Source organism: Chelonia mydas, chromosome 6 (genome assembly GCF_015237465.2).
Source record: "Chelonia mydas isolate rCheMyd1 chromosome 6, rCheMyd1.pri.v2, whole genome shotgun sequence".
NCBI classification, from domain to species: domain Eukaryota; kingdom Metazoa; phylum Chordata; order Testudines; family Cheloniidae; genus Chelonia; species Chelonia mydas.
This window is the reverse complement of record NC_051246.2, coordinates 119,907,469-119,923,810: the sequence shown is the minus strand read 5'-3', so window position 1 is coordinate 119,923,810 and position 16,342 is coordinate 119,907,469. Positions and strand designations below refer to the sequence as shown.

At 40.1% G+C, this 16,342-nt stretch overlaps 1 protein-coding gene across 11 annotated transcripts in view; it reads left to right on the top strand.

Moving 5' to 3' along the window:
• SLC38A6 (solute carrier family 38 member 6) overlaps positions 1-16,342 on the top strand; it is a 54,840-nt gene that overhangs the window by 956 nt on the left and 37,542 nt on the right. For 7 of the 11 annotated variants that reach the window (XR_005225632.2, XR_006291939.1, XR_005225631.2 and 4 more), the window contains exons 2-5: positions 1,473-1,603; positions 2,440-2,513; positions 6,601-6,653; positions 12,509-12,548. Coding sequence is in view for 8 of the 11 variants with exons in the window: in XM_043550148.1 (XP_043406083.1) it covers positions 1,473-1,603; positions 2,440-2,513; positions 6,601-6,653; positions 12,509-12,548 (298 nt within the window). In the remaining 3 variants the exon portion in view is untranslated. The remainder of the gene's footprint in view (positions 1-1,472; positions 1,604-2,439; positions 2,514-6,600; positions 6,654-12,508; positions 12,549-16,342) is intronic. The other 4 variants (XM_043550151.1, XM_043550150.1, XM_043550152.1 and 1 more) reach the window with 1 other exon arrangement.

Below are 16,342 nucleotides of genomic sequence, written 5' to 3'. Positions count from 1 at the left end.
AGGGGAGGATTAAAATTCAAAATGATCTGGACAAACTGGAGAAAGGGTCTGAAGTAAATAGGATGAAATTCAATAAGGACAAATTCACAGTACTCTACTTAGGAAGGAACAATCAGTTGCACACATACAAAATGGGAAATGACTGCCTAGGAAGAAGTACTGCGGAAAGGGATCTGGGGGTCATAGTGGATCACAAGCTAAATATGAGTCAACAGTGTAATGCTGTTGCAAAAAGAGCAAACATCATTCTGGGATGTATTAGCAGGAGTATTGTAAGCAAGACACAAGAAGTAATTCTTCTGCTGTACTCCACGCTGATTAGGCCTCATCTGGATTATTGAGTCCAGTTCTGGGTGCCACATTTCAGGAAAGATGTGGACAAATTAGAGACGGTCCAGAGAAGAGCAACAAAAAAGATTAAAGGTCTAGAAAACATGACCTGTGAAGGAAGATTGAAAAAACTGAGTTTGTTTAGTCTGGAGAAGAGAATACTGAGAGGGGACATGATAACAGTTTTCAAGTACATAAAAGGTTGTTACAAGGAGGAGGGAGGAAAAATTGTTCTTCTTAAGCTCTGAGGATGGACAAGAAGCAATGGGCTTAAATTGCAGCAAGGGCGGTTAAGGTTGGACATTAGGAAAAACTTCCTGACTGTCAGAGAGGTTAAGCACTGGAATAAATTGCCTAGGAAAGTGGTGGAATCTCCATCACTGGGGATTTTTAAGAGCAGGTTGGACAAATACCTGTCAGGGATGGCCTAGATAATACTTAGTCCTGCCTTGATGCAGGGGACTGGACTAGATGACCTCTCAAGGTCCCTTCCAGTTCTATGATTCTATGAAGAAAGTGTATTTTGAGGAGATATTTTAAGGAGAGGAGAAGGTGTCTAGTACATGGAAAAAAAAGACTCTCAAGCTCAAAGAACAGTGTGAACTAGTGAAATGCTACCTAGAAGGTGGCAGAAAGATGACAAGGATACAAAGTGGGGCCTATAGCAGGGAGATCTGGCCCTACAGAGTGGAGCAGGAAGAAATGAGCAGAGATGCAGGCACACACAGTAGTACAGGGCTTTAAAGTGAGGAGAACAGTTTTTCTGAGATGTTTGATCGTTCGATTAACTAAGGCTTGGAAGTGTTCAACTCTCCCACGTGCTGCTGTTTCCTTACCTTTCTCCTCCTCCTCCTCCTCCTCCCCCCCCCCCCACTCCATTGGCTATCAAAGCCTTCTTTAACAAACAAAGCTAACCACATTCTAATCTAAACCACTCTAGTTTGTGTAGAAAACTACTGTGTTTGGGGATCATTACTACAGCTGTACTATTTATTTTTTAAGTCTGGGTTCTAGAGTTTTATAAGGGTCTGTTCGATGGAGAGAGGGAGAAGTTATGTGGCTGAAATTTCTTTGGTCTCTCCAAAACAAACAAACAACCACAAAACCCTCATACTAATTGTATTTGTTTATCCTATTTACAGAGAGCCCTGAATCATGCGTCTTCAGGTGTTTCGTTTGGTTTCTCAGTATTTAATTTAATGAATGCAATCATGGGAAGTGGAATACTTGGTTTATCCTATGCCATGGCCAACACAGGGATCATTGGATTTAGGTAAGTTTTTAGTTTCACATACATATCCATTCTAAAATGACCTTTGCATGTTCTTTTTTTTTAAAAAAAAAAAAGTTATTACAGTATTTAAAGTGGAGAGCAAGATCTGAGCTGAGGTTTTTTGTATGGAAAAATATTACATTGTACAAGGGCTGGGTGGCTTGTATTTATGCCATTAAGGCTATGGACCCTTTCACTTCTAGGTTATTATTTCAAATCTGGCCTGTGAAGATAGTGACCTGAAGTCTCATTAAATTACTATTAAATTGGTGGCAATTTGGTACTCAACCCAGTTCCTAATGGATAGATGTTTATATCACAAAATCATTTTATCCCATTTAGCTTTAAAATTGGGCTGTCCAGGATAGGGCTGATGCACTTCTGCTGAGCAGTGTGGGGAAGCATGTATTTCTGCTCTTCATGCTGTACCTATTCTGTGAATAAATAGAGGACTAACTACCATTGTCAGTCTAACTCCTTCTGTAAGGACTAAGTTCACTTCAATATATATACAAACACACATGCGGTAGAGTTGCAGTTCCTGGTGGTTATGTTCCACTTGTGGTTATGAAATGGTTCATGTGCAGTGCTTTTGTCCTAAATAAAATCTGTGATGACTTATAGTCTAGCACATAAAAATGTGAAGTGTAGTGGAACATAGCAAACAGCAGATAAGTCAGTGACCATTTGAACTTTGGTCAGCAGATGTGAGCCATAAAATGAGGAAGTCCTGTCTCGTGCTAACTTCTTACTGGTTTATTATTGCACAAGATTTAAAAAGAGAACATGTATTTTACTTTAAGAAATGCCTTAAACTTCAATATTTTATATTTTAGTATCTTGCTGCTGATTGTTGCCAGCCTTGCTTCTTACTCTGTATTTCTGCTGCTTAGTATGTGCATTCAGACTGGTAAGTGAAGAGAATATATAGAACAATAGTCTATAGTTTGTCTCATCTACATCTCAAAGATGTGACCCTGTAAAATTATTTGAATTAATGTTATATAAATATGATACTGTATATCTCACTATTGCTGTAATATTTTGATAATTAAGATTTGTCAGTATTTTGTTATAAAACTCATCCATAAGTGTGATTTTTGAAACATTGTCATACTTCTGAAACTTTGTGACTAAATTTTTTTCTTTTTGCGGTAGGTGGTATGCACTAAATGATTTTTGAGCTCCCAGAAATTCTGTAAAGATGCACGAAAAAAGGCAAATATCTGATATAGCTTTGTAAGGACTGTTTTAACAGCTTCTGGATTCAAGCATTTTGTTCATTTACATATATACTCCAAGACCCTGCTGCTGCTGCTTTCTTTGAAGTCATAAGAGCAGCAGCAAGCCCTAAATTAGTATCATTGTGGACACTCATTCACTTTAATGGATACCTTATCAGGCTTGGTAATCTTATTTGACTGTTCTCCATCCCCTTGCTCTTTGCATACCTCTTCTATCTTAAGGATCATCTGACGCTGCTTGATTCTGGTGTGTCTTCTGATTCTAGACCCTTAGTATTAACTTATCGTAGTTCAGGAGTGTTTGCTTTGGAGTCTTAACTCTCTACAATATCTAATCAGCTGCCACCTAATGATTTAACTCATGCCTTTTTTAAAACTGTTATTGAAACCTTAAGATTCCAGTTCCATAAATTCTACTACATGGAGGTTTTCTGGTATAACCTGGTCTCTGTCCCCTCATCCATCTTGTCATTACCGCCCTATCTGTCGTCTTCACTTTAAGGATGGTTTTCATGGTAAGAGAAAGCTTTCTTTTCTTTCCTTATTGCCTTTGTTTCCCATAGCTAGCTTTGGTCACTCAGCTGACTGTTTCCTGATTCTGCTGTTCCTGTCTTCATCAGTTGAGTGATCTCCTTTTCGCACACTTTACTGATTTTTTTTTTAATATTATATATAGAGGTTAGGGATACTTTAATGAAAGAGAGCAATAGCTGCTTGGTGCTTTTGGAATAGTTTGTGGCTACCTCTTTCTCTCCAGCCAGTTAAGGTTCCAAGTTTAGAAAGGAATCATTACCTGATAGTGCAAAGGTTTGAAAATTCTTTGTCTACTGTAGGTTTTTATATGGTCCCCATTACCACAATCTTTTAAAGTACAGTATTTCTCATAGGAGGTATCCATGCAGTGGATAAGGCACTGGACTGGAAGTCAGGAGACATAGATTCTGTTCCCAGTTATGTGATAGACATGCTTTCTGACTTTGGGCAAGATATTTAATCTGTTTTCCCATCTGTAAAATGAGGGTAAAAAACGTTAGAGTATTCAAAACCATGGATGAAAAGCACTGTATCATATCCATCCTAAATGGTGGCGGTATTATGTTGATTTTATTTATTATCTTCATGGACAACCCAGTGCAAAGGAAATTACTGGGGCAGGCAAAGGGGGAGAAATGGAAGAAAAGCTATTTTACAGTAAAGGAACTTTCCACTTGGTGAACTTTGAGGCTTTAAACCATCTTTATATTCTAGGTCCCTAAGTCATTATTCATAGGTAATATTGCTCTTCTGGGAAGCATTTTATTTTATTTTTTTTTTTTACATATACAGGTATAAGGAGGCAATGTCAGTAAAGTGATTGTATGAATTATTTCACATGCTGTAGAAGAACACCTTTCCAATTAATAATTACTACCAATTAACTCATTGCCAGGCTAAACTAGGACCAGAAATATGCCTCGGTACTTCATTGAATAAAAAATGTATTAAAATTCCTGGATGTAAACTTACAGGCTTTCACTGATTTTTAGATGGTTGCAGTCAGGTTACATTTTAATATAGTTTTGGTCAGTGGTTCCTGTAAAAACAATGAGATAATTCCAGGTTACAGAACATTGCTGGTCTTTTAGTGGAAACCTGTTAAGGCTGAAAGGCCACAAGCTTGACCTACTATGTCTCTGTCTCAGTGAAATGTATACTGTTCTTTATACGTGGGGTACTCTTCAAAACAGATCATTACATATTCTTTAAAAAAATGCAGGAGACCAGCATTTGTGAACAAACGTACAATAATGAGCTAATGTGTGACTGGGGTTGGGAAGGAAGGAATTGCAGTGGTTAATCCTAGAGAATGAGCTGGGGATATACTTTTATGGTAAGAAAAGTACCTTGACAACGTTTATAAATTGTCCATTGTGGTGAAAAATGAGTGTAAAAAGAAATGGTATGCAGCTGTCTTCAGAGGAAGCTTCTATATGAATTCTATTGTAAAGGGAGATAGATCTCCAATAAGACATTATGACAAATGTTTGTGCTTAATAGAAGTGTTTCTAATTTTTTAATGACACAAATACTCTGGATTTGTAACAGTGACCGAATCTAATTACTAGTAGCAATCAAATGGCTTAGCAGATAAACATTGCTGTTTACTCCCAAGTTGTGTGTTGAGAGTTGTTCAGTCTTCAATTATAGCAGGATTGAGCTAATAGCTGGATTGATTTTCGCAGGAGTAGAGGGTTAAGGTTACTGTGAGCTGCTGCTGCTACATTTTTATATGTGAAGTGTGCAGCCATCAGTGTTACTGGTATTGTAATTGTCAAATTCACCTCAGCGGATACAACTGGATTTCCCTTGTGTTGCAGTATGTTTCAGAAATCATATATTTCTTGCTGAACTACCTTGTCTTTAAACTGGTAGAGTTTATTTTGCTTTTTAAATCAAATTGTTGTACTTTTGAAAAATTGAGAATAAATGCCACACTATTCACAGGACTTAATTTCTAGCATAAATGCAGAGTTATTCCAGGTTTACACTGGCGTAATAGAGCAGACTCTGGCCCATTTTGTTTTTGCACAACATATTGATGATGGTACTAGAGAGGAATGTCATACACTGAGCTTGCAAAAGGCCTACAAGATGATTAAGTTCTGTTATTTATCTGTGCTACAGTAATTATTACTGTGTGTATAACTTTACAGACAAATAACAGTGTCTCTGTCTTGAATTTAGTCTGAGGCCCCAATCCTGCAACTTGATTGACGCAGACTGATGCTCTCTCCCTTGTGATATTCCATTGACTTCAGCGGGACTCAGCTTGGGGGTCTGTCCTGGCAGGTCAGCTTGCAGGGTTGGGGCCAAAATAAATTGTGACATGAGGAGAGATGGTAAAGCACACTGTAAGGGGCTAAGTGAGAGGAAAGAGTATAAGAGTTATAAAAATAAAATCTGATTTGCCCTCTAAAATATTTACAGCAGTTTGAATCTCAGCCATGCCCTGCATTAATATAGACTAGAAGAAAGGCATTTTTGAGAATAATTTGCGTCTTTTTTGATACTTCTTGATTTTCTAGTAACAAAATGTATATCGACCAACATTTTGAGATTAATTCTTCCGTTCAGAATGATCTCTTTTTAAGTTACCAGCATATATATATTGGAAATATTGAATTACTTTAATATGGTTGCTTAGGTCAAGTGATTACTTTTGAAGGTGGGCCTCAGTTCAGGTTACACTGTATGTAAGGATCTGTTGTGATTGTTCTTAGGGCCTGACCCTGCAAAGTATAGTGCACCTTCAGCTCTCTCTGAAATTAGCTGGAGTTGGGCAGAATTGGGTGGTGAGGTTGACATTTCTTGAAAGATTTGTCCACTATAATACAAAGCTGCCCCGGTTATTCTTTATGAAAATGAAATAAAATAATTAGTTTGTTTAATGAATATTGTTCAGAATTGTTTAGTCCATGGTATAATTTACAAGAATCCTTAAAGAGAAGGTGATGTGGTATCCATGTATTTGTAATCATGTTTAACGTAAAACTACTGTAATATAAATTTCTACTGAGCATACTGATCATTATGTATATGGAGCAATGTATGTTGAAGAAAGTGTTTATATCCAAAAGCTATATTATAAATGAGCATCATAAAATACTGCTTTAGTTTTGTCAGTGTAAAAATAAATAAATAAATAAACCACACCCAACTATTCATAACTAAGTGAATATGAAGTTGGAAATACTTTTGTTTTTCTTTTAACAGCTGTCACTTCTTATGAAGATCTTGGTCTCTTTGCGTTTGGATCACCTGGGAAGGTAACTTCTGTTTACAGTACCCATGTCTCTTTTATTCTGTACTATAGTTCTGAGAAATATTTTGTTGACTATAATTACATCATTCTTGTTTAAGAAATAGCTATGTAGTATAATTAGCAAAACCCTAAGATTGTACAAATCCTATGATTTTGGTAAATAAATTTCTACTACTCCCCAGTTTTCAATTCTAGACTGTGCAGGCCAAAAGTTTAGTTAGCCCTAAAGTATGTAGCTTTAATTTATGGTGGCATATTCTGTTTGAACACAAAGATCTCTTGAAGGAAAATGTTATTACTTTCCAGTCCATAGATAGTATTTACTACAGTATGTTAGCTTTTGCTACCACCTACTCATCCCAATACTCCATTTCCAATGTTTTTATCTGACATTCAAATTCTGTGCAATATTACCACATAATCTGTTTACAGATGCCTCTGAATGAGTCACCGTGGTGCTTCAACTCTAAGTGCTTAGGGGATGTCTACACAGCAAACCCCTTTGCAGCAGTGATTCTCAGAGCCCAGGTCAGCTGACTCAGGCTTGCCGGCCCTGCTCTGCAGGACTAAAAATAGTAGTGATATTCAGGCTTGGGTTAGAGCCCAGGTTCCAAGACCCTTACTGGGTTTCAGAGCCTGAGCCCAAACATCTATACTTAGTGCCCTACCAAATTCATGGTCCATTTTGATCAATTTCATGGCCAGAGGGTTTTTAAATTGGTCAGTTTCATGTTTTCGGCTGTTTACATCTGAAATATCATGGTGTTGTAACCATGGGGGTCTCAACCCAAAAGGTACTCGGAAGTGGGTCTGATTCCCCTCCTCCTCCCCATCCCGAGCTGCCATGCAAGGGAAGGACAAATCTTCTCCCTCCCCAGCCCAGCAAGGACTAACAGCTAGGAGCCCCCTAGCTGGGGCGCTTCCAGGAGCAGGAGGATATCGGACCCACCTCCACAAGCCTCCTCCAGCTGCAGAAACCTCTGATGCTAGACAGGGAGCTTCCTGCAGCAGGGGAAGGTGGATCTGATCTCTTTTCCCCACCCTCCAGACCTCCAAAACTGCCATGGAAGGGAAGGACAAGTCCTGTCCACCCCAGCCCAGTAGGGACTTGCAGCTAGGAGAGCAGCTGGGTGATATCGGACAACCCACTTCCACAAGCCTCCTCCAGCTGCAGGAACCTCTGGGGCTGGAGCTTCCTGCAGCGGGGGAGACTCTCGGAGGTGGGTCTGATCTCCTCCTGAGAGCGAGAGCAGCTGTGCAGGGGAAGGACAAGTCCTTTCCCTTCCAATCCCGACTGGGACTTGCACCTAGGAACCCCCTGGCTGGGGTGTTCCCAGTAGCAAGGGGGAAATCAGATTTCACAGGGAAGGACTTATTTCATGGTCTGTGACACATTTTTCACAGCCATAAATTTGGTAGGGCCTTATCTATACTGCTATTTTTAGCTCCTCCGCATGAGCTCCAGTAAGTTGACCCAGGCTCTGAGACTCTCTGTGGTGGGTCTTTGTTTGCTGTGAAGATGTACCTTAGATACTACATGAAAGGTGAATACTGTAAGTAAATCAGACAAAGTTTAAGGAGTGTTATTAATTTAGTGATCACTTCAGATGAACAATTCTTATTCTCAGACATCCTTATAAAGGCTTTTTTGGGTTAAGAATAAATGGATGTGGCTTCCACGTTGATTAATAGATGGTCTGCTGCATGCTTTTTCTCTTAACCAGATCTGTCCAGTATTAGATGTAGCATGTGCAGGTGTAACAGTGTTCACTTGCTGTTGGGACACCACCAACTAGATATTAGCTCCTTTCAGGTCTGAGGCCCCCCATCTCACAATTGCTCCTACCACATCTCCCCCTCACTCTCCTGGATTCGTGGTACTCCCTCTTTGTGACTCAGTCCTCCAGCCAGGTCACTGTAGGTCTCCCCTTCCAGGATATCAGCATCCCATTGGATCCACTGTCCACATGCTGTTCCAGGCGGTCTTCCAGTTCAAGGCCAGGTCTTGTGCAACTTTCCCAGCTGCTGACAGGGAAACCTGGGTCCACCAGGTTCAGGCCCAGGGACCATGTGTCTAGCAGCTACAGTCTTCTTGCTCCCAGGCCCTGTCGCTGGTTCCCTGGGCTCTTTCCTACATCCCTTTTTTAGTCCCCCGGCCTCCCCGGTCCAACTACTTCCTCCCTTTGACTTGTCAAGACTCTGTAGCCTTAAAGAAACCTCCCTTCCCTCAGAGAGTGACTGCCAACTACTTCCTCTGGAGCAGCTCCCTTCTGTTCTCCACTTCATCCCTTTAGACAGGCCCAACCTGTTCCTTCCCAGTGGAACTACTTCTTTCATTAGGCTTTATTGAGCTCTGGCTCTCCTCTAGATTCAGCATATAAGGTTAATTGACCTACTTTAACCCACTCTGCCTTGTGTGGGGTGAACACCCTGTCACAGCAGGGAAAACACTGGTAGTGGATCTCCTTTTTGAGACGGAAGTATATTAAACATTACACATTCTCCATTATTATTCTGATCTGTGTTTCAGGTTCTGTGTGAACTGCCAAAACAAAGTGTTAAAAGGTTGCCTTTTTAAACAGCTTCCTGAGGACAAAAAAAGCACAAGGCAGAAGTCTCTTTTCTGCTTCACTGGCCAGATTCTGATCTCAGATGCATTGGGTGTAACTGAGATTGGAATCTGGCCCATTAGGCATGCATAACTTCCAGTAGCATTAATTAGTAAATAATGACTCTAGTCTAGGTGACCTTCAGTATTTATTGACTAAAACTAAGATTAGATCAGGTTACCTCAACCAGTAATAAATCTTGGTATTTAACAAAATATTAAATCCATTGTAAATGTGTTAACCACAAGTAATCAGAACCAAAAATGCGTGGTTTCTACTGTTGAAAAGCTGGTAATTTTAGCTCTCTGGTAGTGTTAGAGATTTCTTTCCAGCCTTAGCAAATGACAAGGTCTCATACTTCTTAAAAACATGTCAAACTTATCTTGCTTTTTTTCTCAACTTCAATTTTGGCATGATTTTAATAGCTGCTATTTTGTAACACATTACAACTAGAAATTAATTCTGTAAACTACCTGAAAGATTGAAATCTGAAGGCGTTGAAATGGTATGTAGAAGTTGATCCAGGTTTTCAGCCAGCTCTTTTTCTTCTCTTTATTCCTCCTTCTTAGCTTTTTCCATTGCGCCCAACACCGTAATAGTCTAACGCTGATTATTTACTTACTAACTTTGTGCCCACAAAATAAGTACCCACTACCTTGGTCCATGGTTATACGTTGGAATTGAACCAGAAAGACAGCAAGATAGTAATCACAGAAACATAATTTGTTAACCTGATTTTATAGGGCTGATTTATTATAGGCTTGCCAATGATCTGCCCAGAAGATACTTAGGTTCTTGTTCCAAAATCAGGCTACAGAATTAGAGAATGTAGAGAGTTCAGTACTTTGTCCGGACTCTTGAGGTGTGCAGCAAGGACATTCACACTGAGGACAAAGTCAAAATTTTAAGATCTGTATTAAAATAAACGAGAGAGTAATCAAAGCTACAAACCACAGAGCCACAAAAAAAGAGTAGTTTTAGAGTGGTAACTGTGTTAGTCAGTATCAGCAAAAATAACAAGGAGTCCTTGTTGCACCTTAGAGACTAAGCAATTTATTTGGGCATAAGTGTTCGTGGGTTAGAACCCACTTCATCAGATGCATGGAGTGAACAGGAGCAGGTATAAATACATGAGCATACAGGAGCAGGTATAAATACTATGAAAGGATGGGGGTTGCTTTACCAAGTGTGAGGTCAGTCTAACAAGATAAATCAATTAACAGCAGGATACCAAGGGAGGAAAAATAACTTTTGAAGTGGTAAGAGGGTGGCCCATTACAGACAGTTGACAAGAAGATGTGAGTAACAGTAGGGAGAAATTAGTACTGGGGAAATTAAGTTTAGTATTTGTAATGACCCAACCACTCCCAGTCTCTATTCAGGCCTAATCTGATGGTATACAGTTTGCAAATTAATTCCAGTTCTGCAGCTTCACAATGGAGTCTGTTTTTGAAGGGTTTTTTTGTTGAAGAGTTGCTACCTTTAGGTTTGTTATTGAGTGATCAGAGAGTTTGAAGTGTTCTCCTACTGGTTTTTGAATGTTATGATTCCTGATGTCAGATTTGTGTCCATTTATTCTTTTGCGTAGAGACTGTCCGGTTTGGCCAGTGTACATGGCAGAGGGGCATTGCTGGCACAGGATGGCATATATCACATTGGTAGATGTGCAGGTGAACAAGCCCCTGATGGTGTGGCTGATGTGGTTAGGTCCTATGATGTTGTCCCTTGAATAGATATGTGAACAGAGTTGGCACCGGGGTTTGTAGCAGGGTACAGTTCTATAGTTCCTGGTGGTAAGATCCCTTTTACAAAAGCTATTTAAACTAGCACACTCACACCCTTCATGGGGGATCTGGTTGTGAGACACAGAAGGCCACCCTGGTCTCTAGCATATCCATTGAGTTTGATGGTCCAGGTTCCTCAATCCCAAAATAGTAGAGATCAGGTTCGAGTGTTGAGTAGCTAAGCTATATTGCAGAAGCTGAGCTGATAGCTTAACAAAAGAGAACGTAAAGAAAGATAACCAAGAGAAGGATTCCTCAACATGGGGGTTTGTCCTCTTATAGGGTCCTGGCACTATCCTGAATATTCATATCCGTGCCCAACCTTCCATGCCCAAATCTTATTTCCTCATCCAGATAAATCTTAGGGTGCACTTACTCTATAGACTAGCACATTCGTACCTATTAATAACATATTCATACATATTAATATCGATTATCTCATTCTCAAAACCATTACCTTTGCTCTGAACTGTTTCTTCCATGCTCCTGCGGTGCACCTTGTGGTTACTGATATGTCCCAGAATTTTGGTAAACACCTTCAGTTCTCCATTCAGTTCCCCAAAGTCAGAAGGATAACTGGTAGGCAATTTATCTATGCCAAAGGTTACAAACACTTATGCAACTTGCTCTAACTAATCATACAGGATACAGGCCTGTAGGTTCCTTGCATTACAGCCAAATATAATGAAATAATATCTACTGCAATATAAACCAAAATAATATAATCAATCAAATTAATAAAGGCAAACCGATTATATAACACAGCAAGCTGGCAGGCTAGCCCCATTGACTACAAATATTAAGGTCTTCTCTCATGACTGTAAAGGCTAGATATACTTTGGATCAGTTCAGTGCTTTCTGGACTGGTAAACTTCTTTCCCAGCACTGGTCCTACAAATGATCAGAAATTTAAATTTAAAAAATCCCTGATCTAAGAGCTGTAGCTCACGAAAGCTTATGCTCAAATAAATTTGTTAGTCACTGAGGTGCTCCTTTTATTTTTGCTGATCTAAGAGTAAATTTTTAATATTCTAAAGAGAAAATGAGGTTTAAGGTTCAGAATAAAATATTCATAGCCTCTGATGAGGCTGACACACAGAAGAGATTTGCATGTACTATCTGATTGTCTCTTCAGAGGCGAATGACAGATGCAGCAAAGTTCTAAGAAAATTATTAGAATATACTCAAATGCCCTCTGAATGATACAAAAATAAGCGGTCTACAGAGCAGACTTCATTTATAACTACTTTTGTTCTGTCATCTCAAAATGAAAATACAGTATTCTGGTGAAGATTTTTTGCTGTTATATTACATTTGTTTCCACATGTGTTAAACTAAATAGAAGACAGTACTAATTATCAGTTCTACGTTTGGTTTAAGATAATCAATATGCAATTTGACTGTTAGACTGAAGTTTTGATTTAAGTTTTCCTTACCCTTTCTAAAGAAATCAATTTTTTTTATAGGTTATTGTGGGAAGTACGATAATTATTCAGAATATTGGAGGTAAGAAATTTCATAGTGGGGTATGTGTGCTTTGGGGTGTTTATAAACACAAAAGGCTATATTTCGGTAAAATTATACTTGAGAGAGGCTGACAAAAAGGAAATTTATGGGCAAGGTTTATGAGATCTTGTTATGCCCAAGTGCTACAGTAGGTACACTTTGTCACATCACATGCTCTTTACCCTGCAATTCCTACCCATGACGTGATGAATGCAAACATAAAAGGTTTGCCTTTGAATTTAATTGTTTTAGTGGCTTCTATTTACTGAACCATAGAATGCTGTGTATGCTAGCTTAATGGTAGTTTTTCTCTATTTTTGGTTAATTCGAGATTTTGTGTTGAGTATACATTATCCTTCATAATGTGGTCTATTTTTCACACTAATCAGTTTTTTGTCATCTGCTGCGTAGTCTAGCTATATACTGGTAGTTCTTTTTTGCTCATCTTAGTACATTTCCTAATAAAATAACTGTCTTGAAATAAAAATAATCAATTACATAGTTATAAACATGTAAATCCCAATTAGCAACCAGCATATGAATAAAGTAGGAGTACTTACAGAAATATTAAGAGTAGAGTCCAAAAGAAGGTAGGTTTAAAAGGTAGAGTTAGAAGAGAGTGACTGATGGCTGTGGAATGCTCAGGTTTAAACTGGATTCTTTCTCCTGGATGAAAGCAGGAAATGTGCTGAAAACAAAATAAAAAGATTAAGAAAGAGGATGCAGACAGTCATTTATAATGACTCAGAGAAACAGTGTTCCAGTGTCTGTCTGTAAAGAACAAGCAGTAATTACCAGAGTACCTGGACTTATTGCAAAATGGACGTAGAAGTAGACCAAGTGACTGCTTTTATGATTGGCCTGCCTTTACTAAAATTGCTAGTAATGGAAACTACTTAATTTAAATGGCTATAAAAATCCTGGAATTAATATCAGACAGGAGCAAACACATTAATTCCAAGGTCTAAAGATTATTTATTCATGCAGGTTTTAGAGGATGTTATGTAGCTATGAACAGATTTTTAAATTTCCTTTCCCATTTGACTGGACCACTAAATAAATGCTTTTAGACAAAGAGGGGATACATAGTGAAGGTTCGGGTGACTCTGGGATCTAGTACAAGGCTATTCGGTCAAAGGAAATTTGAGTCTTATTTCATCCCCATAACAGTTCATAACCTTCTCTGTGTGTCATTTTTAATAAAACTCAGTTTAGTCATGCTAGAGGCCCAAGCTGTTGCATGTTGGATATTATCAAACTGCTTATTCCATCTTCTGCAATGGAATTCTCCGCCAGGGATCTTGACCTGTTCTCCCAAGAATTTCATTTCTGTTTAACAGGTTAATTCAAGGAGCAGCTTTCACAACTGGAAAGCATTCTTTCAAGTATTTAAAAATGCCTGTCACTTTTCATATCCTCTGTCTTTTGGTTCTCAGGATTTAAGTGCAAAGATCTTTTGTATAGGAGAGTGGTACACGTATTTCCTGCCCTCATACATTTAAGTTCTTTGCAAAGATTAACCCATTTCACAGATAGGGATAGGCGATTTTTCCCTAACTGAATCAATGTAGTGTTGCTAGACCAAAAGCACCCCCTCCCCTTTGCATAAAGAGGCACTCTGCCTTGTCTAACTGGAGGTGGGGACGGGGAATGCAGCCTCCATGGCACTTCCTCCATCTCCTGGTATCCTGTGGGAGCTTTGTTTTCACTCTCAATGAATCCTCCCTCCCCAGCAGCTGCTATTGCTACTGTCTCAAAGAGACTCAGCCAATAGCAGCATGGTCCTTTGGAAGTGTGCTGCCAGGGGAAAGGTGGGAGCTAGTGAAGCCGTGCGGTGGTCAGGAGCCATCCTTACAATTGGCTCTCCTAGTATTTAACAGATTTCCAGGATTAGGAGGCCTCTCCCAATCAAAACTCCATCTTCTTGACCCTTGAAGAGACAGTTAAGGTACAGGAAGTTTTCTTGCCTTTTTGGTCCCCTTCCATGGGTTTCTCAGTGAGAGAGGTCAGGCCTTTGAGTTTAGTTTGTCCTGAAGGGATGCCTCTAGTCTTATCAGTATGGACTTCTTTATGTTCAGCCCTTTCTTTGATGTCCCATCCCCCCGCCCTTGTTTCTTTGCATCCAGCAAAGCCATGACCCTTCAATAGTCTTTCACGCTGTATCAATGTCTTAAATTTCAGAGTACGACTAGAAATAAAATGTTCTCAGTTTACCTTTTCCATCATCAGAGCTGGGAATATTGTATCATTTGGAATCTCATTACAAAGAAGATTATTGGCACTTTCAGAATGTAGGCTAAGCTTTATTTTTTAGTGTGGTCTCATTATTTCTAAAAGTAACCAGAATATATGGAAGTGACTTACACTCAATTGGAGTGGAGACGTTATTTAACGTTTTTTTTTAAACCATGTTTAAAAGGATGCCTTTAGTGTTCTAGGTTAGTTTTTTTGTTTGTTTTTTTTTTTCATAAACTTTAAAAAGCCTTTTTCTTATGGTTATATTTTTTTAAAAAAACCCAAAGCAAAAAACATCTTGCAGAGTTGAAAGTAAACTTCTTATTTTTAATAACTTTATTGCACATACCCACTGGTTTGTTTGTTTATATGGGGATGCTGACTTTACTACTGTGCAAAGAAGCTTTGACAAAAGAAAAACTTGCTTGGTTTTTACAAACAGCTATAAGAAGAGGAATAGTAACTCAAATTTGGATCAATCAGCCTTAAAAAATTTTTCCTTAATAGTCAATTTAAAAGTTAAAGTTGAGACATAAGCAATCAGAAGCCAGGGAATTCAGAGTTAGGGATAGGGCTTGGGATTTGTCACTCTAAAGTTTTTAAACATGATTTTTCTTTTTTCCACATTTATAAGTCTAATTGAATAATCGTCTTTAAAAACTTTACTCCTACTAGTAATAGTTACTCACTCAAATAGTCCCACTGACTTCAGTGGGACTATTCACATAAGTGCTACTTAGCATGAGAAGGGGTTGCAGAATTAGGCTGTAGATAGGAAGTTGCATGATACCAGATCATCATGTTGTCCTATCCATGTCCTGTACTATCTCACTTCCCACCTCCTCCTGAGATCCATGCATGGAATGATCCTCTAGGTCAGGGGCGGGCAAACCTTTTGGCCTGAGGACCACATCGGGTTTCCAAAATTGTATGGAGGGCCGGTTAGGGAAGGCTGTGCCTCCCCCAACAGCCAGGCATGGCCCGGCACAGCCCCTGACCCCTATCCTACCCCTCCTGCTTCTCGCCCCCTGACTGCCCCCCTGGGACTCCTGCTCCCTCCACCACCCCCTGCTCCCTGACCGCCCCCGGACCTCCCTCACCTGACTGCCCCCCACTGCCCCATCCAACCCCTCCTCTCATTCCTGACTGCCCCACCCCAGGACCCCTGCCCCATCCAACTACCCCTTCTCCCTATCCCCTGACTGCCCCCCACCGCCCCATCCAACCCCTCCCCTCCTCTCCTTCCTGACTGCCCTTCTGGGACCCCTGCCCCCATTCAACCCCCCTATTCCCTGCTCTCTGACCGCCCCGACCCCTATCCACACCCCCGCCCCCTGACCACCACCCCGAACTCCTCTGCCCTCTATCCAACCCCTCCCCCCCCCGCCCCCTTACCACGCTGCCTGGAGCACCGGTGGCTGGCAGTGCTACAGCCACGCCTCTGCGCAGCACAGAGCACCGGGTCAGGCCGGGCTCTGCAGCTGCGCTGCCCCAGGAGCTCGCAGCCCCCCTGCCCAGAGCACGGCACTGGCAGCGCAGTGAGCTGAGGCTGCATCGGA